We start from the raw sequence: 26,949 nt of genomic DNA on the forward strand, positions 1-26,949 counted from the left end.
GAGGGCTGCAAGTACGCGGGCTATACGGGAACATTCCAATGATCCTTGATCAACGATGTACACGACGTAGACATATACCTGGTGATACCGACGTCCGGTTCATCAACAGTGAATCATATCAAGGCGAAGTGTTGAAACTTTCAAAGACTCATGCTAAAGAAAATCTTCCATCTGACCTGGGAGTTGGGGCAGCCACCGACTTTTGGATGTTAAGCACAATGTTCGACAACACATCTCCTCATCAGGGTCAAATTCCATGCAGCTCATAACCATCCATCGTTGTTCTGACCCGTGAAGAGTACCATTAAGAGTACGATCAAGTGCTCATTCTTCTGGAGTCAACCACGCGGATCTTCAATCACCTCGCTGCCAGCCTCGTCCAAAATCTTCTTGTCCACCTCGCGGTAAGCTAGATCCTGTGAGTTACTTAAGACTTCCTCTTTATGGTCTATTTCTTGTCGTTACTCCGTCATGATAAAGAGGAGCACATGCTGAAATGCAGATCGCCACCCACCCCTACGATCCAGACTGCCATCCTCATTGAAACGTTGAAAGAACATCGCGCCAAGGGCGAATCCAGTAACCTTGTCAATTCCATGACCCTTGGCAGAAGATGACAAAATTGTCTGGAGCGTTTTGCAGGCAGGACTGCACCGTCCCCGGATGAACATTGTACTCAACAACCGCGCCGGTTATGCCTTCTAACCACGAGATTCTTTCTCCCAGGACGGGCTCTAGATTGTGTGTGTCGTCCATGTGGATAGTGATTGTAAGCGCTAGATGGGGTTTCCGAGGTTGGAAAAGAAGTGAGTAATAAAATTTGAGGTAGTGCTTGTAATAGAACCATCCATGGAGACGGAGACGAAAAGTCATTTAAAATAAAGAAATCCTAGACAACCCAAAAGCTATAGGAGAAGAAGATCCAAAGGGAACATCGGAGTATCTTCTTATCTAGAACTTCCCCTATTTAATCTTACACAAGACTAATCAGATCATCAAAGTCTTGCGTCCTCGAGACTAGAGGCTGCAAACGCGGCCAATTACTCTTGTTGCAATATACAGCTTGGAAGATGCTACTATTGGTAGCCGCAAATTGGAAAGAACGCGCTCAGAGAACGAAAGAAATGACACACTTCAATACTTCCAACTATCTATATGAAAAACTCCCAAGATATCCAGCGAGGCACCCTGTGGGTCACCCCGACTTGCAGACTGGGACAACCTTCTCCTTCCGGATATAGATCACAGCGTCCCCCAAATGCTTCTCGTCTCCAAGATCATACACATCGTAATGCTCCCTCATTTTTCTAGTACGGGAAGTATCAGGGTCAATGCTAGTGAGCATGTTAGCTTCGGAACCGAAGGCAAAAGGACACCTGAAACAGTCCAAGAAAACACCCACATGTGACGATCCACATCTTTGATGGCAGCCCAGATCACAATAGCGGGTCTAGCAATATTCTCGACGATTTGCTTGACAGGCACATTAGGTGCTATAGATAGCACAACTGACTGCTCAGTGACAGTGTCCCAGCCAACCGGATCCTCAACCACGTCAAATTCAAATTCGGCGAGAATTTTCTTGTCAGCAGAGGTGTTTATCGGATCCTGGATGTAGCAGTGGAGCTTCTTGCTCGGAGCTTGTTCTCTCAGCCAGTTCTTCAGGGTCATAAGCAGTGCGTGCTGGTAGTCAGTTCGAGGGTTGTATGGCCGTGACAGGCTACCGCAGGCAAATCCGACTATAGTGTCGATCTCATGGCTACTGACATTCTGGGACAACGTCGATTTGAACTTCTTGCAGGCCTCACTGGCCTCCCAGATCCGGATCTTCTCTCCAAACTCCCGAACTACGGTCTCATGGTCACGGGTCTCATCGTCGAGCACATCATACCTCCAGTATACCACTTGTAGGGGAGAGAATCCTAACGGTCCAACGCCCCAACACCCATCGATCTCATCCTTGAGATGTCGTGCATCTTTGTATTCTATGCCAAGCTTCATGCTAGGTAGTATCAGCCTGGATTGTCGTCGGGATGCAAGAAGTCACATCAAGCATAAGGTGCATCTCCTACCCGGCAAATTTCCCTTCGGCCTTTGGTACCACACCTTCAATTGTGTCCCCGTTAAGATCCTCGATGACGATTTTCCCTCCCGTAGCGGGTAGACCTTTCAACTGCTCCCCAAGCTCTCGAATCCTTTTTTTGGGGAAGAACAGTCTGCCGGACTCATACCAGGCATCGATGCGCGCTTTCGCTTCCTCCATTGTTGGTTGTACACGGGACTCCAGGCTAGTAGAAGTGCCTGACTGGAGCTTGAAATGCAACAGCTCCAAGCGCATTATACCCATGATGTAAGAGGTTGCATTCAGTCTTGATGAAGTCGGAACCTGGGTTGATGGTCAAAAATCTTCTAGGGGGCCAGCTCCATCCTGGTACACTCGGGGGGAAATCGTTCAAAATATCCCACGCCGTTCACCTCTGGCAGTGTTCAGTGCATCACATCTCACACCGTCTATCGGACTTGCGTGACAAGTTAGCATCCACTTAGTGAGGATTCTTTACCCAACTGTTTCAGTTAGTCCTGTTCCGGGTTTTGGTTGGACAACAGCTTTCGAGAAATTGACTTTGTAACAAACGGGTGGACGCAACAAAGCGACTGGCCTACAAGAAAACATAATACAAGACTCAAAGGTTCGCAACTTTCTGAATTTTGGTGATAGTCTGACAGAACATACACTTCGCTTATTACTACAAGAAGTAGACTTGGTAGACTCAGGAGTCGTAGTGTACCATGCGCCACGCGCCTAGGGATACAGAACAAGAGAAATAGCAATCGGTGGTTTGGGAATAGAGACAGAGGAGGGGCAACTCTGGACAAGTTGGCAGAGCCATTCTCTGTCTTTTCGGTACACAAGGCCAGTTGCGCAAGCGCAACACGAAGGAATTGTTGGAGCAGAGTCCAACGAGATTACCAATCAATCGGTTGGGCGACGTACTGAAATGTTATTGAAGAGGTCGTTTGTGATGAGAAAATGTGAAACTGATAGGGTGGACAAGGGAAGCAGACCCGAATGAATCTATGGCTACACATGTCTGATATGATATGGCTCTAAAAGATAAATATCTCAACCCCAAGGGAAAAAAAACCATGTAACGCCGCCGCAGCCATGCAAGGTATCATCGCAAAGCACATTTAGTCCGAATTCCAGAACCAGCCAGAACCTGATCTCTTGGGAGATAAATACATGAGAGAAGTGTAAAAAACGAATCGAAGCTCAAGGACGCTCGACGAGGACTGAATATTTGCAGCCGGGCCTAGAGATGCCCGTGTAACTTGAATCGGTAGATGCAGGTGTGCTTGGCACCCCAATTTGAAGTAACTCGGAAAACAACCTTGTCGACACGGATTGTTGAGACGTCGACTATGGTGTTGAGCTTGAATGTCTGCACGTAGTCTGGGCTGTGGAGGTCATATTCGACCTTCCCGATGCGGTAGAAGTTGGGGCCGAGAACTGGGTCGTCTGAGTAAGCGCTTGGAGGCTCGAAGGGGTTGCTTCGACGCAATAGATCCATCACCAACCCATGAAGTGAGCCGATTCCAGGAATAAGGAATCCTCCAAGTCCTGTTTCGCGGGAGGAAGGTGCCTGGGTTGACGGTGGCGCTTGTGACACCGTGGCATCACCGAAGAGTTTCAGGAAACCACGGCTAGGTCTAGCCTCAGGTGTTGGTCTGGCTTTGACTGGTGCTTTGTGGGGGTTCACTTTGAAGCGAGCCCACAGCTCGATTGTTCGAGGTGCTGCCTCTGGTTCCAGAGAGGCGCCCACGGGAATGTGCTCGACTACCAACTCTTCTGCCACAATGTCCCGGCCTAGAAGTACAGATAGCTGGGTCGTTCCATTGCGAGGAGCACTGCACCAACAGTCTCCGACCTCTTCCCACGTGCTGAGGGCAGAAATGGGAGATTGCGGTGCTCGAATGGAGCGCCTGGTTGCAAACGAACTTGCCCAGAGGAGTGCTCGGAAAGTAGCGCCGTGTTTGGGACCTAAAGTCGGCGAGGTTTTCGCTGGGTCAATAATTGCCCCCAACGCCACCGAAAGGAAATTGACTTTGTAGACCGGTTTCCGATGAAGGCTTGCATCTGTGGGCGTCGAATCATGAATATTGGAAAATGGCTGTTCTGATCGAACAGAACTGATCTCATTTGACAAGGATGACATCTGAATGTCCAGTTTTGAGATCTGGCTCCGAAGGCTGTGGAAAACTTCCGGTTGAGCGATGCTTATGTTGGAAGACGAATCCCAATCAAAAGCACCGTGGTCTAGATATGCGCGAAGTTTCACGGCAATCAGGGGCATGAAAATAAAGCTCAGGAACAAAAGGAAACAGAAGGCGCACCGAATCCAATTATGATAGGGGCCCTTCATCACCGCTTCGAATGCCTGCATCCAGCTTTTTCGGCGTACCTCGCTGGGGGGTTCATTATGACTTTGGGTCTCCTGACCTTGGGGCCGCACTGCTCCTAGCCATCGACGCAAGAAACTTTCCTTGGGGACATCCGGCTCTAAATCATGGTATATTGCCGATTCAAACTTGACATCTTCTTCCTCTTCTTCTACCTCCTCGGGGACATTAGCCAAGCCAGAAATTCGTCGAGGGGGCGCTGTGATGTTGCGTCCATGTTTGCTTGGTCGCGTTCTTTGCAAGTCATCTTCGTTGATATCACGTTCCAGATTCCAAGACGCCTCAGATGCATTGTCAACGGAGCTGTGGCGGAATGGCGAGCTGCTACCCAGCGGACTATGAATGTGAGATCCCGCCCGTTGAAGCGGCGAGGGATATAGTGGTGAGTTCGATAACGGACGTTGCAATGGGGGTCGAGCGTCCGGGCTAGAGTCTGTGGAGACCGAATGTGGAACAGGAGGCGAAGGAGTTTTATCGGAGCGTTCATCTGCCGCAATGTGCAGGGACTGCTGAAGCTGAACTTCGTCAGGGGTTGGCTCACGCTTTGACTGACGTGCTTGGGAGCCTTGCTTCTTTTTTGTAGCGGCTGTCCGCTTCCGAGCAACCTCAAGACGGGCATCGACTACTCCAGCCATCTGATCGATTCCAATATTGGGCCGTATCGACATTCGCTGAGGTAATGCTGTGGTAGTAGCAGCGCCATAGTTAAACGATGCCTGGACTGGAACGCTAGGCAAATCAGGCCCTTGCACAAGGTCCAGTATGGACTCAAATTCGGGTTGTTGATGTGGTCGTTGGGGAGTCGCGCCAGCCCGGCGCGTAGCACGTTTGGGCGGCATCTGCACTTTAATCCTCTAGAATGGATTCTAAAGGAGTGCTTTGTTCTTGTTTCGTGCCTGGTTGGGAGGTCAGCTTTTTGAGACTAGATAGGTAAAGCAAAACAGAAACAGACAATGGGACATGGTCAAAATATCAGTTGAAACCTTGGGAATACCAAACAATGACTGAGAGCGAACATCCACATGTTCATGTATCAAAACATAATGCGACATGAACTGGAATTGGCGCCACGAGAGCAAGTATGGCGGACCAGAGCCATTGGTTCCCACAAGTATTAAGCAAGAGAAAGATGCGACAATGTTTTCAGACTTACCACAGAACAGAATGTCAATGTAGACTCCGAAGCCTGTAGATCGCGACCCCGGAGAGACGCGCAGACGCGACGGGAACGTGACTTGCAGCTTCTAGCTACCAGCTTCCGAGGGTGATGGCACCAAAAAGGTCGAGGAGTGTTCGCTTTGTTTCAAGAAGACCGAGATTCTGGGTCTGGCTGCCAGGAATCCGGGGGATAACTCAGGAGGTTGGGTGAAGCGAGTGAAAAGTAGATGAGGAAAAAGGGTGGAGGCGCAACTCTGAGGATCACTGAAGAATCTCAACTCTCGACTTTCGGAGCTGTATATGTACCGTCGAGCTCTCTGCATGAAACCTCATGTTCTTTATATTTCTGCTGTTCTTTAAAGACTGCAGTCTTACTTCCATAGTCTTTGTTGGTCAGATCTCTTTGTCAACCTTGCGCCTCGGACTGGTACAATCTTGCTATTTTTGTTTCATCTGCCTTGATTGAAGGACTTTGTTCATGTATACAAATAACCAACGTGATCCTGCTCCTGATTCGCCCGGTCGCTACTAAGACATAGAATACTATACAACGGTCGCAAAAAGGTTGAGGTGAGAGAGAGCAAGGAAATGTGACCCCCCAAGTATGCACCTCCTTTTGAAAGGGGATCCTACATGTCTAACACGTCCAGGCAGCCATAGTGCCGTCTTTACGCCCCTCCACGAGGTAGCCGTCCTTAAGACAAACCCGCTCGACGGTCGCAGGGAGTGGCCCATCGTCGTCAAGCCCGACACCTGGACCGCAGTCCCAGTGGTTACCATCGGCCTTGTCGTAGACCTTGACCACACTCTCTCCGGCAGCTGCCACGATTCGTTTGGAGTCGAACATCATGTCGGTGATTGGCTTGTCGTAGGCATAAGCGTCGTAAATAGAGCCCATACGTAGATCCCAAATCTAGAACAGTTAGAAACAGTGGCTGAGCGAGAGAAACATAATCGAGTGCTTACCCGGATGCTGCGATCGAGACTACCCGTGACCAGATGCACATCGTCAAACTGTAGACATGTGACTGGCCCCGTGTGTCCTACAAGGCTACGATGGACATGACCACTGCGCAAATCCCAGAGGCGGACCATGCCATCTGCTGTACCGCATGCCAGCGCAGCGTCAAAGCACTGCACTGCGCCAATAAAGTCGGCCGAAGCATCGGGCATGCGACCCGATGGTCGCCAGTCGGAGTCTCCGGTCACGGACGACGATGACTGGGCGGACGCCCACAAAACGTCCAGAGTTTGGACACAGCGGCCTTTGACAAGATCCCATTGTCTGAGTGTCTTGTCTGCAGATCCTGAAATGAGGGTATCACCCTTGAAATGAATCGCTGTCACCTCGTCGACGTGTGCCTCGAGGGAGAATACGTTACAGTCTTCGAGGTTAGAGGACGGCGGTACTGGGAAATTGTGCTCTGCAGCTCCCTCCTCTTGGTCACGCTCATGCTTGTTGAGGCGTCCATCCCGGGTAGCGGGCCGAGCACGACTCAGGTCCCACAGCTTGACGGAGGCATCCATGGACCCTGTGGCCACGATGTTATCCATTACTTGCAGACATCGAACCGAGGCATTGTGGCCCTCCAAGAAACCGGAGCATCGGCCCCCATTCATGTCCCAAACTCTCACAGTATCATCTAGTGCAGCGCTGACCATAGTGCCAAATGGATAGTCGAAGTCGATCGCCGCGACCATGTCGGTGTGCGCTTCTATTTCCTTGATCAAAGACCCTGGGGCGAAGTGTTCATGTAGGATTGGCATCGACCGTTTCCCTAAATCTGCTGTCAGTTGTGATAGGCATACTAGACCGGAGGATTCCATACGGTTAGATCGATGTCGTAGACTTTTGGATGAAGGCGAGGGGATCTTCTCATAAATCGATTCTGACATGAACGAAGCGTCCATCGCTGGATCTCCCGACAACGCAACGGGACCATCCTGGCCGTCTGACCGCGGCGTCGCAATTGATGTGTCCTGTGATTCCTCCTCTTCTGGTAAATCTTCCAATTTATTCTCGAGATCCGTCACTGTTCGATGTTAATCAGCTTTCTCTCCATGATCCCTTTTGTTGATATGTCGACCCACGTTCTTGCTCCAATCCCGCTTCGTCCATTTCCAAGCCGGCCAATCGATCGAGGACAATCTTGCGCATTTTGTGCAAGTTGGCAACCTTGTTATCAATTTCATGGATCTCCGCACTGCACATATTCTTGCGAATTCCCATCAACTCCAATTTGCGACTCAGCGATTTCCGCTGATCCTTTAGCCCGGCCGCGCCGGCAGTCAAGGTGCCACCTCTCTCGGCGTCCTTGAGAAGCTTCCCCTTGGAGCTTCGCCTTCGGTGTCGCTTCTTCTCCGGCACATCATCTGGAACGGAGGCCTGGAAGCCTTGGAAAAGGGAGTAGGAGCTGGTATCTTCGGGGATGTTGGCGAGAAGATCGTCCGGGAGGGATGAAAGGGCACGCGACTGGATCTCGGTGGTCGAAAGCTTTGAGCGGACAAGGTCGGATGGTGTTGTTTGTGTTAGAGAGAACACCCTGCGCTGCGTGGCCGGTCGCCGTAACTCGCGGTGGATGCCGGTCATGGCATTGTGCAAGTGGCCGGTGCTCTGTTCGCCCGGACCCATCAGGTGTTCCGCGGTTGTTGTGACTTTTCGTCCGAATGCCTCAATGTGACGAGTCTGCAATCACCGCAGATGAAATCCAATCAGCCTGCAGTTTGGTGGTGGGGGTGCCATCGGAAGGTGGAAAAAAAAAGCCTACCGTTAAGCCGGTACCCAGAAGGCCGTCGCCCTCGACGATGTCTGACAGACCCGACGGCGAGTCGTCACGGCGCTGGTTCTCCATAAAACGGAGATTATCCTTGGGCTCAACCAAAACCCATGCGATATGAGGAGAGGAAAGTTGGGAAGCTTGCGGTAGGTTGAAGCAAAAGACTTGGTGTCCCACGCGGGTTTACCGCATTCCCCGGTTACTGCCGTATGGTACTTTTACAGACTGAAACCAGCCCAGGCGCCTTTTGCTTTCGACTGAATCTGGATTGTTTCGGTCCGCATCGGATCAAAATGCAAGGATGGCAACATTTGTTGATTTTAGCTCGATTGTGGTGTTCCTGCAAGTGCCTGGGTCGCATTTGGTCCAAAGTACCAAATGCCATAGCTCGTTCTATACCAGACCCTTCGAAGGCTCACGTCTGTTCACCGGTTTTTCTATTTGTAAATTGAGGAACCCTGCCTATGAGAATATGTAGGCTTTTTGACACAGCTGATGAAAATTTTCTTCTCTTCTGCGATACATAAATGGGAGGACTAGCGGAGTAAACTTGAGGTATCCGGAAACAACCTCGCAGTCCCGCAGACTCTCTCCATCTACACATCACCACATATCAAGACATGGATACCGCCATTGACCTCTCCGATGCCCTCAAGGCATTGGACCTTGCTAATATTCGATTTCAGTTGATGTGAGCTCCCACTTTCCTCTTGCTAAAAGACTCCCAACCTCTTTTCCCCGCCCCCGCTATGATCTTCAAGACACACTATATCCCGACACACTATATTCCTCAAACCCTCAAACAGCAGCTAATCTCCCAGCCCCTCAGTCGACTAGAAGACACAATTACCTTCCATTTGATCGAACGGGTTCAATTCCCGCTGAACAAGACCGTCTATGTCCCCGGCGGCGTTAAGATTCCCAACAGCGAGCTCAGTCTGCTAGACTACCTGCTCCGCGAACAAGAGCGCATACAGTCCCGAGTTCGCCGCTACCAATCACCAGACGAGTACCCATTCTTCCCGGACGTGCTTGAAGAACCGATCCTGCAGCCGCTGGAATACCCGCGCATCTTGCACGAGAACGATGTCTGCGTCAACGACGTGATCAAGGAACGGTACATCCGCGAGGTCCTGCCGGCAGTGTGTCCCAAATTTGGACGGGAGGACCGTGGTGAGACGCAGGAGAACTACGGCTCCTCGGCGACCTGCGACGTCGCTTGTTTGCAGGCGTTGTCGCGCCGCATTCATTTTGGAAAGTTTGTTGCTGAGTCGAAGTTCCAGAAAGACCCCGAGACTTTTGTGCGTTTGATCAAGGCCGAGGATCGGGCGGGGATCGATGCTGCTATTACCAATTCTGCCGTTGAGCTGAAGGTTCTTGAGCGCTTGGGTCTCAAGGCGAAGACTTACGGCACCGATCCTGCTTTTCCCGATGAAAATGGACCCAAAATTAACATTGATGCTGTCGTTGCTATGTACAAGGTGCGAAGAAACATTTGGAATTTTTCTTTTGAGTATTTGATCACTGACTTTGCTACTTTAATAGGAATGTGTCATCCCATTGACCAAGATTGTCGAGGTTGAGTACCTCATGCAGAGACTCAAGGGCACACAATGGGAGTAAGGGGCAATGTCGACTTAGATGAGGTTACGATATGACCAGTTTATCGAATATCAACATTTATGAGAACTATGTGCCCGACGCAATACTGTCCGGGGGATCTGCAGGAAACAAAAGCCAAAAGCAAGATAAGCTAGATTGTAATTTTTTTTTGTCGTAAATTGAACCATGAAATGAATTAGACTGCAAAATGGTAACGTTGATTACGACATATATTGCGTAAGAGCCTTGACCATAGGTTCAAACCTAGCCGCCTCAATCAAAATCAAGCTGCCTTTCGTCCGGATACCCAGCTCCTGGAACGCACGCTTTGAGTCTGAGTGACCTTCGTCGGACTTATGAGTGTAATCAATAGAGCCAGTACACAGCGCATGGCGCTCGATAACCTCGTCTTCGGGATGGAAGAAGAAGCGCTCGGCCTTCTCACCACCCTTCTTCTTTTTCTTCTGAGGCCGCGACTCTTCCTGATCCAGCTTCGACTCGACTTCCTCGTAGTTCTTTGAGAGCACCAAGTAGTGCGAAAATGTATAGGGCTCCTTGTCCTCAACCGCCCAGGCAATCTCTTCCTGGAGCATGTTGTACATAGGGGGGACAATCTCCGACGGCATGTTGATCAGCCGCTCGGTCAGAATAAGACCGATGGGAGGGATCGTGGGTTGGGAAAGGAGCTGGAAAGCAGCGGAGAGGGACGGGTTGGAGGCAGATTTGGTCTTGAGGTAGTTGATCAGGTCCCGGACGACGGGTTTGTCCTGGGAGCAAATCATCAGTACAACGAAGAGGCGAAGATTGAGAAATCGCGAACCTTGTGTTCCTGCAGGTTGAGAATAGACAAGAATGCGTAGGGATCCGATTCATGCCCATCCACTTTCACTGTTGATCCCAGTGTTGGCTGGGAGAGAATCAAGTCCGCCAACGCGGACATGTCGAAGATCTGAGCATCGTTATCGAATAGCTGGCGCAAGAGGTTCTTCAGGCCATGGAAATCGATAGGCTGAGGGTCGAACCATTCAAACTCTACATTGACCATGTCCATGTCCTGCAGTCGCCATTATGGTTAGCAATCGGACGGCACACAGTCCGGGATGCACATCTGACCTCGTCGGAGTCGGACTCTTCTGGCTTGGTGCCGCCCATGGTGACATCACCGAGTTCTTTGCGCTTAACCATATTGTGCAAATTGAGTGTGTTCTGTCTGAGATTGGGTGAAATGGAAGTTCAAAAGTTGACCTTGGCCCCCCGCTCGGCCACTTTCGAGCTTTTTTTCGTTATCGGCTGTTATCGCGGACACAGGTCAGTGGTAGCTGCTGTTCAAGCCTATCGATTGGGTCGTGTGTTCTGTAGTGAGCTCTAAATATTGCAGATGCACTTCGAAGTCGTAAAGAGACTTGGAAGAATACTTTTTGACGTATGAGTTTCATTCACATGCTGTCTAAGGGTGCAATGACTGATTTGCTTGTACCTCAGGTATGTACAACCAACAAGGCACAACTAAAATTCGAACTCTCAAGGTGCCTGTCGCTTTATAGGAATATTTATTGGTATGCTATGCAATTCAAACAAGTTAAACCCCACGAACCATTGCTTCTTGAATCGATCCTCCAAGTCTAAACATCATACTCAACTGCCTGAACAGTGGGCACTTTGTGAAGCTTAACATCATGAAACTGAGCGACAAGCTGCACACAATCCCAAATAACCCGGACCTCTTCCTGAGGAACACCAATGCGCCTCGTACCACGAATGTGCCAATGGGTCTCCTTCGGCAGGTTCTGACTCATGATACCAGGCAGCACCACAAGCTGTGTATCAAGATCATCCAAGACCTGACGATCCGACAAAAACAACCCGTAAGTGATGTCCTTGGACAGCCAAGAGAAATCCTTATGCGCATTGAATAGATCCAGCGTGTCTGTCGTGTTATGCGCGTACAGCGTCTGCAGCCACCCTGTGCCCCGCTTGTGGTTCGCCTCATCACATTGCCATCCCTCGCGAGTGAAGGTGAAATCCTTGTCCTCGTCGCGCTCGACCTCGCTAATGGCCAAAATTGCCTCGATGGGCCTGCAAACTCCGACGATGGGAACGGATTTGACGAGTGCCTCGCGCAGCCGGCGGATCAGGGCTTGCCGGGCTGCTGAGGTTGCGTAGTCTGCTTGCTGAGTAAGGTGGAGGTAGAGCTGGTCTGCTCGTGCTGGATCTGGGCTGGCAACTAGGGTGGAAATGGCTAGGATGTACCATTTATCACTGCCCAGAGTAGTTGATTTGAAGCGGTTCTCTAACTCGGTGAAGAGTTGACGGTAGCGGGGTTGGACTTCTGGTGTAGCGGTGGAAAACCCCATGATTGTTCTTGGGGGATGATATAGGAGAAAAATTGAAATGATGCTGGGCTTCAGCTGCAGCTTGCTGACTCGGTTTGGTAATCGAGAGAACATGGGGTACTTTTGTACAACTACGATGTTCATTACAACGTGAAGCTGGTGATCCCCGCCTCAATCGCAGTGCACCCCGATGACTACGGTGGATCGCTGTAGGTTCAAAGCATTTTGTATGAAACCCTAGTAGAAAAACTTGATCTTTCATTTCATTTATTTCTTAGGATGTGTGACCTTCGGGTATGATGTACGTCGAAAAAAGAAAAGAGATGTTATCTTCGATTTGCGAGTGTTCCTGTGTCAGAAAGCGAGACAAGCCGCTTGCAGACTGGATAGATCACACACTCCACGAAAAGATGATCTAAGATGAACTTGATAGAATGGTTATCGGTCACAATTCAAACGAGCAACCAAAACAACCTCTTGAATCAATAGGAGTACACAGTGCCTTAGCTACGTACGTGAACAAGCATTAAGTGGGGCGGATACCACGTTAGCTACCGGAACTCGACTTGCAACGCTAAAAAGCATCAACAATGTCATGGAGCAATGCTCAGCCTTGATTGCAACGACCTTTTCTTCAAATCCGAACCCCAGAGAAGGGCCCAGAGCAGATGGGATCAGAAATAGAGAAACAGGGATCTTTTGTCATTGCCCCCAAACCGGACTACGCCCCACTATGATTTCAGTGACTCCAGCATGACATCACAGCAAACAGAGGCAAGTATAAGAATATTTCCATTGCTAAAGAATCCAATCAAGTTCCTCTTCTATTCAAACAAATCACTGCTCTCACAATCGTTAGCAACCTCCCAACCTCCCAACCTCCCAGCCTCCCAACAGTCCCCAAGTCCTATCTATATCGACACAATATGCCAAATTTGACAGGCAAAGGTCTACACAACGGGCCATCAAACTTATCAGGCTCGGGTCATTCTAGTGTCGGAAACCCCAGTATCTACGAGGCAGGCGATCAGCGCAACGTCCCTGTGTCCGAGCTCCAAGAGCGCGCCCGTTATGCAGAGGGCATGCCCCATAGCCACAAGAATCTTGATCCGAAAGATGGCCGCTCCATTGCCAACAAACTTGCTTCCCAGGAGAACAAGCCCAACTCCTCCCAGCACCACAACGAGTACGATGCCGAGGCTGAGTTGAGCAAGCAAGATCCAACCAAGCCCGTAAGTGATATATCTCCACGTGTCGGCTCATATGAAAAGCCTGGATCAAGGTAAGACGCATCTATTAACATGGATTTTGATACAGGCTAAGTTGCATGGCAATGCTCCCTCCAAGGGTGCTAAGATTGATGCTGAGCTTAAGGCTGATGATGAGCAGCGTCTGAAAGACAAGGGGATCAAGCACTAAATTTATTTTATTCTGATTTTTTGTTGCTAGACAAAATTACCCCCTCATGTCTTCTGATTGGAATTGAATGTTCATCTTCCAGGGATTGAAGGGTTGATGGTGGAACGTGATATAGGATAATTATGATATCTGGTCTTGATGGCCTCTTGGAAGGGTAACGGGACACTGAATGATTCCCTACATCAAAGATATGACCGATGGGAGTTGAGTGTGCATAGCTTCATTACTAGAAGCTCTTGAAACAAGTATAGTATAGTTACCTAGGTGCCCGCAATAATGACTTTTGGCCATTACGGATACCTTGGCATAATCTAACGCTGTCACTGGGAATGCTCTTCGTAGATACTTCTGCTTGCTACGGCACAGAAAGTGGCGTCACATACGTACGTACACTAACACTTCTCTACGAATCGAGAGCCAGTAGGGTAGTAGTCTAGATGAGGTAAAAAATGGTTCCGATCCAGGTATATCATTGTAAAATGTAGGAACAAAAAGAAAAAATCTCATGAGATCGTTTTGTAAACACATTTATCCGATGGGCACAAGACCCGAGATTTCACGAGCCAAGCTATTATACAGTCTATACAAAAGTTTTGTAACAGGCATCAATTACCGGTAACCGTTCCAACACTGGGTATGGTTTATTTCGCCAGATGAAAATGGCTTGATCAAAGACCTTCACCGCCAACCAAGGCAATGCTTATAACCGCCGCCGAGCCAATGGAAGACATATATCTGGAGCAATTGGATATAAGCCAAACACCGGAATCCTGTTCGGGAGACGGGGGGAAGGGGATGGGAGGCTGGGCTATTCGAGGAGCGGTCCAAGGCACAAAGTGTGCTAGTGAGACCTGTGATCAACCATCCAAGGTAAACTTGGGATCGTCATCATGCGGCTCAGCAAAGACGTGACCCCAATATTCCTCGACTCTCTTGCAAAGGCCCACTTTGTTCTCCCACGTCTTGAAGGCCGTTTCGAGCGTGCAGCTCACCCATTTAATCTCCTCCCAGTAAGCCCTTTCGACATCGTATCCAAATCGCTTAATGGTCGCTGGGGGTGCCGTCCAGGCGCGTCCATCTGAGCCGTCCTCCTTCAACGTAGGTGTTGTTTCCCAGCCCATGCCGAAGATCCGGTCGCCGGGGTTGAACTTGGGGTAGTTTGCATGGATGAAGAAGACGTGTGGTGCAGGGGCAACGGACTCGTCTTTTACGCGCCATTTGTCCTGCTGGATCAAGGCAAAGTCTTCGCGCGGATCTGACTGTGCCATGGCGGATCCAGACAGTCCATCCGCATTTGCGTGTCCGATGGCTTGCACCCTTTCACTGACGGTGTAAAAAGGCGCACCTACAGCAGAGGCAGCTTGGATAAAGGTTTCCTTGTCTCCCTCGCCAGGTCCTCCTTGACTTAGCAGGCGGAAATAATGCGAGGGGCCGTAAAAGTTATAGTATGCCGCCAGCAAGAGAGCTAGTAAGTGGGTTTTCTTAGAGACTAAGAATACCCCGGTCTCTGACGACTGGCGGGCGTTCATAGATGGCGTCCGTTGGCGTGAAATTCTATAGTACAACGGAGATGCGGAGGAAGCCCAGAAGTCGGGCCATGTGACAAGACCATTGGTTTTGAATGGCTCCGAGTCGAGCAGTTCCTCAGGCTTGCCAAGAGGGAAGCAGTCGGCATCCATCCAGACAATCTCTTCAAAGGACGAGAAAAGAACTGCGAAGATCTTGAGTTGATAATGTTCAATGACATTTTTCCCGACCACCTCCGCTAGCACCAAGCACCGCGCGTCGAGTTTGGGGAGTATCTCGTTGCAAACATGTTTCTCGTGTTCGGTGGCATCCTTCATGAAGAGTTCAACCGGCAACGTTGATCCCGCGCGGCGCAGCATGCGCAGCGACGAGACAAAAACGGGGAGGTACGTGGAACCAGCTGTCGATACCAGTCCTCGCTTGCCTGGGGTATGAACCGGTTTCAATTCTTTGTCCGACTTCTTGACATCCTCGATGAAGGCCGCATGAGCTTCTTCCATTCTGCGTACATTTTCCTCACTCAGGCCCGTCAGGTCGGGTCGCGGTACTTCTTTGGTGGGGTCAAAGTGTTGAGCTGCGGCATCGCCGCGCTTTTCTGGAGAAGGGCAACTTGGTTTGTGGCGTTCAATTATGGGTCGGAGGACTTTCCAGAAGTCTTTCTGGCGTTCCGTGAGGGGAACCTCGAATGCTGTGTTTGGGACTAAAGGGACGGTAGAGGATGCGGCGGTCGGGGACCGGTAGACGTAGATGGTACACACTAGAATCACAGTGAGCATCGCGAGTAGGAGCGCTTTCGCTCTCCCAGGTCGCAAAGCACACATTATTGCTAGATAGTTCGGGTGACTGCGCTTTCATCCAGGAGTTCAGGGAGCGGCACACGGCCACGCCGATCGACTTTCACACAGTCAAGAAAGGGTCAAGGGTTTCATAAATCGCCCGATTCTCAGAGCACGAGGGCCGGGTTGTTAATTGTGGCGCATTGCTCCAGAGACTCCGGGCGGAAAGAAGATAGGCCCACTGGGCTTGGCAGGTCTACGCAATGAGCTACGTATGTCCAAGACTGGAACATTGTTTGGAATTTCGCTAATTTGATTTTATCAATGTTGGATCATCCGAAGAGTTCCATGTTCCCATCTTGGATATGAGGTATGAAATCTGTGACATGAACCGGGTCTATACCTGAAAGCCGAGGTCTGCTAACTACAACATAGTTAAGCACTCGCTACAAGGCCAACAAGGCATGCTAATGGAACAAGATTGAATCAAAGCACATGTGAGACACTTGAGGGATATTGTTCCAATGATATAAATGGTTCCGAGATCATCGTGGACCCATTTGCCTTTTTGAAAAGCCGCCCCAATCCACCCTGGCCAGTTCTTCCTAAACGACTAAAGCGCGGATCAGCCTCCACTGGGGAAGATCGCATATCCACCCCCCAACCCTTCTCCATCATATTGTTCCTTCTTTTCCAGTCTGCAGAACTCCCAAGGTTAACTCTTCCTATTTAAATTAGTCTATCCTCTCCTTCCCCCCCCCAAACCCCCAGTTCGAATTCGCCGACCTCGTGGGTTTCGATGTTTCCGCCCCCATTACGAATCTTCCCCCCAAATTAATCTACTCCTCGTGGAACATCCATTACTCCAATCGAATAGGTCTTTCAGGATCTAAACGGATGGACTCCATACGGGCATTGCCCACGCCCGTCCAGAATGGCCGCCTCTGATTATGCAGATCGTCCCTCGCAAGACCCCGCGCCCAAGGGAAAATCCCGCAAAACCGACCTGAACGCTCCAGTCCGAAAACGCCGCAAGAGAACCGTGATCAGCGGAGCCTCAGATGATTGCTTTGCTTGCTCCAAGCGAGGAGCACGGTGTGATCGACGACGGCCCTATTGCTCCCAGTGCCTCGACCTCGGCCGCGAATGTTCCGGATACAAGACGACACTAACATGGGGTGTTGGAGTCGCAAGTCGAGGGAAACTCCGGGGTCAGAAGCTTCCGGTGATGGAACCGGAAGGGAAATCGTCGGGAAATTCTGCGAAATCACAATCGAGGTCCTCAAGCTGTAGCGGCCCGTCTTCGTCACAGGTACCTGGCAATGCTTCGGCCGGGGTACCTCCGTCCAACGGCCCTGCAATGGCATCGTTTGGTACCGGGACGCCAAGTGTGAAACTGGAAGGTAGCCCGCCGACGATGCCTGCTGCATTCGGCATGTGTTGCAACATGGCTTGGACGATGGACATGCCAGATCCGCAATCATGGTCGAACACGCTTGCTGCCCCGCCTGCGATTTCAGGACTTCCATTAGCCAGTCGGCCAATGATGCCCAACCATGCAAGCCAAAACATGACCCCGGAAACACCATTGCTCTATGCTCCCATTCAGAGCCCGGCGTCTAATTCTGGTTCTCTGGTGTGGCCAACTGCAGTCCCATTCTCATCCCAGGCTTTTACTCCTCCAGCGTCACAAGGCGCGGATGAAGAGGATGTCAAATCCGATCCCAATTATCATGTGCTTTGGAACGCGGCCCATTCTCCATCACTCTCGCAGCTCCTCTTGGCACGGTCTGTGGGGCGGACCCCGCGTCTCCGTTATCTCATCAGTTACTACGCCGAAGTCATTGCTCCCATAATTGTTGCCTTCGATGCCCCAACAAATCCCTTCCGTACTCACATTATACGCTTGGCGATGGAGAGCGAGGCTCTGCAGGAGGCGATTGCAACTTTGGCTACGAGCAACCTACGCCAAAGACGACAGCACAATCACCTCTCTACGGAACGAACTCTGCCGGCACGCATGTCATCAATGGCTCACCGTGCCCTCACCGATGAAGATTTTCACGATCGATATGGCATCTCAATGGTCGAAGGTTATATCAGAGAAGAAAATCACCATCGAGGGATGGCCGTCAAGGCTCTAAATGCTGATTTGGCCGACCCTCATCGTAGACTGTCCGACTCCGTACTCGCAACTTTGTTAATGCTCTGTCTTTTCCATGGCTGCGATACTGGTGTTGCCGAATTCCGTGCACAGTTTGCTGGAGTAACAAGACTGCTCGCGATCCGCATGCGGCATTCCCGTGTCGTAACGGATGATCTCAAATGGTTCATCCGCATGTTCTCGTGGTTTGATACGTTGACGGCAACTACTAATGACCGTGATGTGCAGCTCCGCGGAACTTGTTTGGAGATCAGCTCCATAACAGATGGAGAATGGGGTCTGGAGAACCTGGCCGGCTGTGATGGCCGTCTGTTCAAGCTGATTTCTCAGCTGGGCCGCTTGAATCTTCTCAGTCAGGATCAAGAGCCCAACCTTTTGCGCCCCAGTGACGCTGCTGTCCCCACCTCCTCCCTCCCTCCTAACATGTTGTTCCCGGGATGGGAAACAGTTGTGCCCAATCCAGTCATGGGCCCTTCACCGGAATACGGCTTTTCTCTTCCCACGCCGCCGCAAAGCAGTGACTCGTCCCGTCGTCCTTCCTCTCCAGAATTCTGGACAGAGTGGTATTCGCTCAGGCAGCGACTCGAATCTTGGCGATTCGACCCACCTGCTCAGGCTGCTTTCCCCTCTCCACCCTTATCTACATCTACAATGACTTGGAACTCTACTGCTTATGTGACGCCACAAACCTCCTCGTCGGCATATCAAGTGGCACCGGAGAATCTCCAGGACGTCTACCAGATCTCGGAGTGTTTCCGCCATGCTGCCCTTCTCTACTGCGAACGTCTAGCCGAGCCGACCCTTCCATCATCCCATGGCCGTATCCAGCACCTTGTTCAGCTGGCTATGCACTGTCTCATTACCGCACAATCGGATGTATATCTTCTCTGGCCCCTGTTCATTGTCGGCTCGGAGTGTGTCCAGGACGATCACCGTTCAATCATCCGCAATCGCTGCAAGGATATCTCCAAGGACTCTGGCTTTATCAACAACCTTTCCTGCCTAGAGCTTCTGGAAGGGATATGGGCTGAGCATTCCGATGAATCTTCATCTCCAATTTATCCTAGCGGGGTTTGTCCCCCGCCTCCGCTGGCTGGCGGCAGGGCACCAGCTTCATCGCAGGCCTTCCGTTGGTCCCGAGTCATGCAGGCCAAGCGGGGGGGCGGCGAGTACATGGTTGCATAGACAGTTCACATTATATCCCCCCTTTTTTAATCTCCGCTAAAGCTAAATGCTTGCGATTTCAGCTTCACGACATTCTGGTGGGAGAACTCCTTGGATTTTTCCTTGTTTGAGGATCAGCGATTTGCGTGTTGAGTTTTGACAAACATGATACCACTCACTCTATATGCAGAAAAATTGCCCCAAGCCAACAACATCTACATTGTACAGACTGGCGTTTCTTCTTTGGGGGTTGTTCGGGGCTTAAATAGAATTAAACATGCCTGCACATATACCTGCCAAACTAGGATAGCTAACCAAATATATGGGCTAAGTCACAATCTTGTCCATGCATAAACGTTATGAATCAACGGCCTCACCGTCCACCTAAAAATTCACAAGCAAGCCATGGTGATCTGATCCATTTGAACCAAAGTTCTTTGGGAGACGTTGTTCCGAACAAAATCTACATTCTAAACTACCAAGGTCCAAAAGCCAAATAGGGGCTGGTCCAAGCCACTCAGAGATGACCAAAATGTGTCGAAGTAATGAGCCTGCATGCGGAAATTTAGGGGGAGGGGGGGGGGGGGGGGGGGGGGGAAAGGCGCACTAGGACCACCACAAGACAGCCAACATAAGCCCACTCTCCTCTCTCGAATCCCACGGCGCAACGACAAAAGTATCACTCAACACCTGGCAGAAACCTGGACTGCCAGGCACCTACGGAGTACATACGATATAGGGCACAGGGCAAGGGCAGCCGTCCAAGCCCTAAATATGATCAGCACGCACAATGAAAACTTCAACGGCGTAATACACAAGCCCCAGATCAATAATACACGTACGAAGAAGTACCCTCGAGGATTTCCCGGACCGCTATGATTCTAACGGGGCCTAGAATGCCAATGGCAAACCCCAAAACGGGTTCTAGGTTTTGTTTTGATCCTCCGCCGGCCAAGCCGACCTCCGCTCGTGCAAGGGGTGGTAGATAGATAGGATTCTGTCGCAAATACGATTCATGTGATATAGCTTTATGGATCTTGTGCGGAGCATGCGTGCACGTTTGATTAGATGGCTAGGGGGCAAGGAGTTGGCGGGCTTGATATCAAAAAGCAATTTACCGGTCAACCCCCATTGAAATCCGCTGTTTGCTCCGTACGGAATCCACAGTATCCACACGGCAATCCGGGCGTCCACCCTATACCCTAAACCTGATTGTCTCGCAAGGGTGTTGAGCCGTCCAACCGCGCTTTGAGCATACGAATCGTAGATGATACATCGGATGTAGGCCATACTAAGCTTACCCACTGTGCGAGTCGCGTGTCATACGAAAGGCACGGGATAAGAATCAAATAAAGCCACCGAATTCGCTCAGGGGAGAGGGTGTACAAAGATTTGTGTGCGTGTCCCCGTGCGCCAGTTCAAGGTTATGTGTCTATAGCCGAGGGACTATGCGATTCGGCTTCCAGACCGTTAACCCCCCCCCCCCCCCCCCCCCCCCCCCCCCCTGGCAGCCTGGTCCGCGGGCTTGTTGGAGTTGGTTTGACGCTTCAAACCTCGTTACAGAAATTCCATGCCTCTTAGGCGACTTGGCGTTGCGCATTAAAGCAAATGAAACAATTTGTCAACTTGTTTTATTTCTTATTGTTTGTGACCGGCTGAAATCAGCTTGGTTGGAGTGGCGAAATAAGTGAGAATTAGGGGCGTTGACGAGTCAGACCTGTTAAACGCTGAATCGTCTACGGAGTATGGTGGGCAGATACATTCCGCATTCCTGGTTTTATTTTTAATTTTTTTTAAAAAAAAAAAATCTACTGCTTGCATGTGAGATTTTATCGATACCATCCAAAAAAAATCATGTTACTACAACACAGGTGGGTTATTTGATCAAGTCCCTTTTGCATAATAAGAAATTTAAAAAAAAAAGCCATGTGCAACCCTAGATGATCGGCAGCGTAGGTCAGGTCTTTGCCTTCTGTTTGGCTGGTTGGCTAAGACAGGGGGGATTCTCGAAGGGTTGAGTCAATCAAGAAAAGCAAAACCTTCGAATCAGGGGTGGACCTGGGATTCTTTGGTATGGGCAGTAAGGACGCGCTGGAAATTCCGCCTCTCATCCCTTCACTTGGTGCGTGAGCGTAAAATTTAGGTTGTTTTTTTTTGTGTTTTGTGGTATTGTTGGCTGCGCAAAGTTGCGGTGGTCCTGTTCTTTACGTTGAACATACAGAGGCATGTACACTGTTTCAAAGAGTAGAGAACTGTTGTGCGGAGTAGAAATCGCTGATATATGTATATATGTGGAGTCTATATATTGGTGCTGGTAATGACGCACACTGCATTTCTGATAGCGTTGGTGTCAGACCAATCCCAAAAAGGCAGACTAGGGCTAGAAATGGTGTGTGATCGCAACGACAGCGAGTCGCCTTTTGTTTATCACCCCATGCTGAAACAATGAATCATTAGCACTCAAATGTCAAAAATGGGTGAATAACAGCTTGGTTATATAGATATGACTTCATTCTACTTGTGCTTGAAGGACTCTGCCCCCCCCCATTATGCGGCTTCGATCCTAATGCGTTGTACACAGCCGCTGCGCATCCCTCGATTTTAGACTCGATAATAAGTTGGTTATACCATTTTTACCGCGAGGCAGAAGCTTCTTCAGGCCACTCAGGACCATATTGTTCAGACCTAAGAAGCAAGTTGCGGTCTGAAAAATCTCTCTGTTTTTGCCCAAAAGATGGCGGTTGCTGCCCAGCGACGGCAGCGGTAAAGCCCATGCAGGGCCCGTGATGTCGCCCAAGATGGCAGTGCGAGGTCTGTGTAAAAGATATACTTATAGAGCTCTTTAGTCGTTTCTTTTGCCGCAACAAGGTGTCGATACAGGTTGCAGATAGTGTCCTTGGAATAAAATAACAATGTCCAAATTGCCTGGGGGGGGGGGGGGGGCTTAGTGGAGTCTGAACCACTGGACGAGACGGGGTGAGCCGTCGTAGAATTTGGGATGCCGTCAGTCCAACCATGGAACCAGCTTTAGTTTGCTCGATCGAGTACTGCATGCATCCAGCGCTGCCTACGGAGTACATGAAGCAGTAAGAACATATATCAGTGATTACTACTCCGTACTAATAGAGAGTTTTGCTTCATGTGATTAACATTAAGTACCTGAGTGCTGTTTACAGTATTCTCCGTGTTGCTGCAACTAATGATGGCGTTGATGCAGATGAACTCTACGAGGCACAGAAAATGCAGTCTAGTTCTAGAAGTCGAGCGCATGGCTTTGCGATCATCCAACCCAGCCATGACACACCAGCTGATGGGTCTACATTGGTCTCATCGCCAGACAGCTTCAAGGCAGTAAGATCTTAATGGAATCACACTACGTCTTAGTGGCGACAGTCACGCCTGGTTTTTTTTTTCCCCTTTGCTGTGCTCAGAGCGAGTCAGTCCTCAGGAGCCTAAAAATTCTTTCTGGGCAGTTGCCTTAGGACCAGAAAAGTCAAAAACACCGAGGAAAATGCAGTTGTCCGTTGCCCGATTCAACTGACGGGTTATCAACTAAGCGGTTTGCATATAGCGTCCAATGGAAGCGTCTCCATCTGGGCTAGCTTGAGGGGTAGCGACATCGAGACTTCATGGTACTTTGGCTGTGGTAGCCTCGCAAGTGAGATGGAAAGTACCAAGTTCTAGTGGAATGGTGAGCTGATGGTATTTGCAAGGTTGCCACCCGAAGTTGAGTCATAAAAATGTAATAGCTGAGCTCGAGCACAAGGTATAAAAGAAGGGCCTATCGTCCAGAAGCAGGGAATGCTATCTTCCACCATTTTTTATTTTTTAATAAAAAGAGAGTTCTGGAGGAAATGAATACGGAGCTCGGACGGAGAGTAAAATACCGTGAGATCTTCAAATTTCAATACCCGTAAGAAAGAATCCAAATACCACGGCCCACAACGCCAACTCACACGCACCGACCACTAGTGGATGCACTGATTGGCTTGCGCTAATCTCGCTGGCGCTGACACTGGGATCCATCTTCCTTTTTCCCTTTCATCGGGTTGAAATTTTTCACTCTCCACCTATCTCCACTGAATTTAAAGCTATTATATCTTTTGGAGAGGAGGTCTCTCTGCTCTTTGTTTGCCTCAATCTTCTCTTTATCATAAGGAGATATTGGGTCCTAGGATCCCCTAAACCCACGCACACTCTCTTTTCCTTGGATTGACCGAACAACGTTCAAATGCTCTCTCAGCACATTCAGTTTCAATCCTCATCTCTTCCATCGGAAACCGTACCGCGGTGACGGTCCTACTAAAAAAAAATCCCCTATCTGACCTGCAGTCTAAAGTGGGCGTCAATCTCTGTTTAGGTGCACGATATCCTGTATAATATCTCGGTGTTCTTAAATTTTTTTTGGGCTGATTTCATTAAACTACCTTTGGATTGTTTGAACTTCTGGCTTGTTGCCTCCCATTTTTTTTACATTTATCTGATCGACTGGTGCTCCATATGCTCGCGCGATAATGTATCATTACTCCAGTCCTCCGCCCGGGTGGTCAGCCTACGACTACACTCAATCGCCTCCCACCTCTCCCCAATACGCCTACTACGCCTCTCAGTACGCCAACACCTACGCTTCACCCCGGGGCACCTCGCGACGACACAACCGCAAGGCCAGTTACACGACCACCAAAGAAACACCGTGGTATTCATCGGGCTACCCACAAGGCTACTATGAAACAACTCCAGACCATGGCATTCCACCGCGAAAGCACGATCATGTAAGTGCTTCTTATGCGGAAAAGCCCATACACCGATATCCCTCGACCGGTCATCCTACGGGGGATGGCTTCGGTAATGGATACTGCCCGTCGCAATCGCAGGCTCGACCCATCTACGTAGATGTGGTCGACGAAGCATTCGATGTCCCGCGCCCCAACGCCCGCAAGCCCCGTACCGGTCGCCCAGGCCATCCCCCGGCCTCGAACCCCACTCGAGAAGGCTCTAGCCAACATCGTCGCGCCACCTCGACCTCTAATCGCAAATCAAATCCAGCTGATTCCCATTTTTACTTCACACAGGATATTAACAACGAGGATATCGAAGCGGCCCGACGCTCCCGAACCAGGCGCCAATCCACATCAACGCGCACTCCCAGCAAACCCAAACCACCACCTGCCACCGCCAAACCGCCACCCACCGCCACCGAACATGACGCCGAGGCCGCAGGGATCCCAGCAGGCTATTCGATCAAAAACTGGGACCCAACCGAAGCGCCGATCATTTTGCTTGGTAGTGTGTTTGATGCGAACTCCCTCGGAAAGTGGATCTACGACTGGACCATCTTTCATCATGGGGCATCGACGCCCATGGCCGATGTCGCGGGCGACTTGTGGCTATTGTTGATCAAGCTGGCGGGCAAAGTAAAGAGGGCGGATGAATGCCTCCCTCGCATTCAACGCGTGGAGGCGCAGGAAGTTGTGGAAGATTTCCTGGAAAGTGGCGAGCGCCTCTGGTCCCGATTCAAGAAGCTTCTTAAGAGCTGCGAACTTTACATGTGGAAGGCCGCCAAGCGAGAAGGTGGCAAAGGGCCCGTCTCAATGGGTCGCAATGCTGGTTGTGAATTTGTCGAATCGATTTTCGGTCGTGACCGTGAGCTTGAAAATACCGAGAAGCTCATGAATAGTATTCGACTTTGGAATATGCGATTCGACGCCAACTGCGATGACATTCTGCGCCGACCGGCGGCTGCTTAGGATGCTTTCTTCGCTTTTTTTTTTCATTTTTACTACCGACTGCCAGGGAACGATACCCCATATGAGACCGAGACTTTCCCACTATTACTTTTCTTCTCGACAATTGAAGCATTTCACATTTGTTGAATCGCATTTGGAGCGTATTGCTTTGGCTTCGGCTGGATTTGCTCGTCGCTTTTTTCCGTCTGTTTTTTTCCCCCATCCATCGGCTGATCTTGCCCAAGGTTCGACACAATAGATCATCGTTTTTGCTTTTTGCTTTTTTTTTGGTGCCGGCGCCTAACGCTTGATATCGTTTCTTTTCTAGGACGGCGTCGTTTTGGTCTCTTCTATTCCATCTCTGGCGTCCTTGTTTAATCTTTTCATTTCTGGTCGTCAAGTCCGTTCTGTCTTGCCGTTGAAGTCCGTGTCACTCTGCTTCGATGATACCATCTTGCGATTTCTTATAAACGTGCTTGTTTCCTTTGTCTCTAATTTCCTATGTCCCTCGCATTACAGCTCCTTGCTACTTATTCTGCCCTTGATTTGATGTTTGGTCGGAGAAACCGGGTTGTACATAGGAAAAAAAACCAACACGACCCAGATGTCCGATAGACCAACCCGGACGCTCGTTAATACTTTCTCATTCCATCCCAAGTTTCTTAAATGTAATGTAAAAATCGATCCTATTTCCACGTAGTGTTAAAATCTACTAAACCCCCAAAACAGGTTGTGATGTGATAGCCCTGGAGCTACCCCTCACCACAGCGCCTGCGTAATGCAAGTACTTACATCGTACAGTGTGGATAACTACCCCGCCTCGTAGAACCACAGAAAGCCCATGGAATCGCCTCGGGGGAAGCCGTTGGTTGCTCGTTTTTCCAACGTATGAAAGACCTATTTGATCGGTTACTGGCTGTACGCTCTCCAAAGCACGTACTATCACTCCAACCTTGGAATGACGGCGGCTGATGTCCCATTTCACCTAAGTGTAGGTACTAGTGTGGGATCAACTTGGGGGTTTTTTTTTCTCATGCAGGTTCTCGCAGCTGCCATTGGCTTTTTTTTAAAAAATTTAAATGCAGCACGCACGTTGGTTGGGTGTCCCCGAGGATGTGGCGACCCTATCATTAAATGAGAGGCGGTTGCGTGCATGGATTCTGGATTTGAATTTGGATTGTGTGGTGATGCTGATGTCGAATTATTCTCCATCCATGGTGGCTATTAAATTTACTTATGGCGATTGATTTGGAGGTGTTTGATTTGGTATCGATCGAAGCGTTGGGAAGGGACACTCTTGATTTCGCAGATGTTTAACAAGCTAAGACTTGGTTCATAACCGTGCTGCTTAATTCAGGGTCATATCGAGCTTGGGAAACGTTTCAAGGTTGGCTCCGAAGGTTGAGAAGCAAAGATGTCTTCATCTGTTGTGGACAGACATGGAAATCATAACCGTCCGACCTTGACAGCATAAGCCCACTTTTCCCGCCGGAAGATTGCCTATGGGAATGCAAGTCCATGTGGCCATGCAACCTTTATTTGCCCTGTCAGACCTTGTTTTGGTGTTCCTTATAACGAATTTGCCTTGTTCATCAGAGTCAACAACTTCTTCAATTCCCATGTTCGGTGTTCTGGGAGGAAACTCACGTCATGATCCATGGATGACGCACGTGGGCCGGTCACGGGACCTCCTTGTCAGAGTTGATCGTTGACATCATTTGCTATGCGCAAATAGTGCTTGAACCCTCGAATTGACATTGGAAGATGCTTAGCTGAGATATTACTCGAGTTGATCTTCTTCGAAGACCTGCTTGAGAGTCAACAACTAGCAACACTCCTACC

The 26,949-nt window shown here is 49.9% G+C and overlaps 12 protein-coding genes across 12 annotated transcripts; 6 read left to right on the plus strand and 6 right to left on the minus strand.

Moving 5' to 3' along the window:
* Nucleotides 1–1,195: 1,195 nt before the first annotated feature.
* Pdw03_7957 (Aldolase-type TIM barrel) lies at nucleotides 1,196–2,347 on the minus strand (the record flags this gene model as incomplete). Its single annotated transcript, XM_014677615.2, has 3 exons — nucleotides 1,196–1,334; nucleotides 1,403–2,002; nucleotides 2,073–2,347. The coding sequence occupies 3 exons, from the start codon at nucleotides 2,345–2,347 to the stop codon at nucleotides 1,196–1,198; spliced, it is 1,014 nt and encodes a 337-aa protein (XP_014533101.2).
* A 967-nt stretch (nucleotides 2,348–3,314) lies between these two features.
* Pdw03_7958 (Sad1/UNC-like, C-terminal) lies at nucleotides 3,315–5,300 on the minus strand (the record flags this gene model as incomplete). Its single annotated transcript, XM_014677616.1, has 1 exon — nucleotides 3,315–5,300. The coding sequence occupies one exon, from the start codon at nucleotides 5,298–5,300 to the stop codon at nucleotides 3,315–3,317; it is 1,986 nt and encodes a 661-aa protein (XP_014533102.1).
* Nucleotides 5,301–5,327: 27 nt separating this feature from the next.
* On the minus strand, nucleotides 5,328–8,471 carry Pdw03_7959 (WD repeat-containing protein; the record flags this gene model as incomplete). Its single annotated transcript, XM_066101820.1, has 7 exons — nucleotides 5,328–5,357; nucleotides 5,615–5,709; nucleotides 6,262–6,532; nucleotides 6,586–7,397; nucleotides 7,449–7,652; nucleotides 7,711–8,305; nucleotides 8,388–8,471. 7 exons carry the CDS (start codon nucleotides 8,469–8,471, stop codon nucleotides 5,328–5,330), a joined length of 2,091 nt encoding a protein of 696 aa, XP_065956903.1.
* A 545-nt stretch (nucleotides 8,472–9,016) lies between these two features.
* Pdw03_7960 (Chorismate mutase) lies at nucleotides 9,017–10,019 on the plus strand (the record flags this gene model as incomplete). Its single annotated transcript, XM_014677618.1, has 3 exons — nucleotides 9,017–9,087; nucleotides 9,226–9,877; nucleotides 9,942–10,019. The coding sequence occupies 3 exons, from the start codon at nucleotides 9,017–9,019 to the stop codon at nucleotides 10,017–10,019; spliced, it is 801 nt and encodes a 266-aa protein (XP_014533104.1).
* A 200-nt stretch (nucleotides 10,020–10,219) lies between these two features.
* On the minus strand, nucleotides 10,220–11,183 carry Pdw03_7961 (Protein bcp1; the record flags this gene model as incomplete). The annotated part of the gene is made up of 3 exons (XM_014677619.1): nucleotides 10,220–10,765; nucleotides 10,819–11,052; nucleotides 11,112–11,183. 3 exons carry the CDS (start codon nucleotides 11,181–11,183, stop codon nucleotides 10,220–10,222), a joined length of 852 nt encoding a protein of 283 aa, XP_014533105.1.
* Nucleotides 11,184–11,620: 437 nt separating this feature from the next.
* On the minus strand, nucleotides 11,621–12,352 carry Pdw03_7962 (protein bcp1; the record flags this gene model as incomplete). The annotated part of the gene is made up of 1 exon (XM_014677620.1): nucleotides 11,621–12,352. The coding sequence occupies one exon, from the start codon at nucleotides 12,350–12,352 to the stop codon at nucleotides 11,621–11,623; it is 732 nt and encodes a 243-aa protein (XP_014533106.1).
* Nucleotides 12,353–13,257: 905 nt separating this feature from the next.
* Nucleotides 13,258–13,750, plus strand: Pdw03_7963 (uncharacterized protein; the record flags this gene model as incomplete). The annotated part of the gene is made up of 2 exons (XM_014677621.1): nucleotides 13,258–13,563; nucleotides 13,649–13,750. The coding sequence occupies 2 exons, from the start codon at nucleotides 13,258–13,260 to the stop codon at nucleotides 13,748–13,750; spliced, it is 408 nt and encodes a 135-aa protein (XP_014533107.1).
* Nucleotides 13,751–14,607: 857 nt separating this feature from the next.
* Pdw03_7964 (Alpha-1,2-mannosyltransferase, putative) lies at nucleotides 14,608–16,053 on the minus strand (the record flags this gene model as incomplete). Its single annotated transcript, XM_014677622.2, has 1 exon — nucleotides 14,608–16,053. One exon carries the CDS (start codon nucleotides 16,051–16,053, stop codon nucleotides 14,608–14,610), a length of 1,446 nt encoding a protein of 481 aa, XP_014533108.2.
* Nucleotides 16,054–16,987: 934 nt separating this feature from the next.
* On the plus strand, nucleotides 16,988–19,402 carry Pdw03_7965 (Fungal transcriptional regulatory protein, N-terminal; the record flags this gene model as incomplete). Its single annotated transcript, XM_014677623.1, has 1 exon — nucleotides 16,988–19,402. The coding sequence occupies one exon, from the start codon at nucleotides 16,988–16,990 to the stop codon at nucleotides 19,400–19,402; it is 2,415 nt and encodes an 804-aa protein (XP_014533109.1).
* A 3,833-nt stretch (nucleotides 19,403–23,235) lies between these two features.
* On the plus strand, nucleotides 23,236–23,597 carry Pdw03_7966 (uncharacterized protein; the record flags this gene model as incomplete). The annotated part of the gene is made up of 2 exons (XM_066101821.1): nucleotides 23,236–23,294; nucleotides 23,354–23,597. 2 exons carry the CDS (start codon nucleotides 23,236–23,238, stop codon nucleotides 23,595–23,597), a joined length of 303 nt encoding a protein of 100 aa, XP_065956904.1.
* Nucleotides 23,598–23,895: 298 nt separating this feature from the next.
* On the plus strand, nucleotides 23,896–25,128 carry Pdw03_7967 (vegetative cell wall protein gp1; the record flags this gene model as incomplete). The annotated part of the gene is made up of 2 exons (XM_066101822.1): nucleotides 23,896–24,153; nucleotides 24,454–25,128. 2 exons carry the CDS (start codon nucleotides 23,896–23,898, stop codon nucleotides 25,126–25,128), a joined length of 933 nt encoding a protein of 310 aa, XP_065956905.1.
* Nucleotides 25,129–25,189: 61 nt separating this feature from the next.
* On the plus strand, nucleotides 25,190–25,485 carry Pdw03_7968 (uncharacterized protein; the record flags this gene model as incomplete). The annotated part of the gene is made up of 2 exons (XM_066101823.1): nucleotides 25,190–25,352; nucleotides 25,436–25,485. The coding sequence occupies 2 exons, from the start codon at nucleotides 25,190–25,192 to the stop codon at nucleotides 25,483–25,485; spliced, it is 213 nt and encodes a 70-aa protein (XP_065956906.1).
* Nucleotides 25,486–26,949: the final 1,464 nt, after the last annotated feature.

Source organism: Penicillium digitatum, chromosome 3 (genome assembly GCF_016767815.1).
Source record: "Penicillium digitatum chromosome 3, complete sequence".
NCBI lineage: Eukaryota > Fungi > Ascomycota > Eurotiomycetes > Eurotiales > Aspergillaceae > Penicillium > Penicillium digitatum.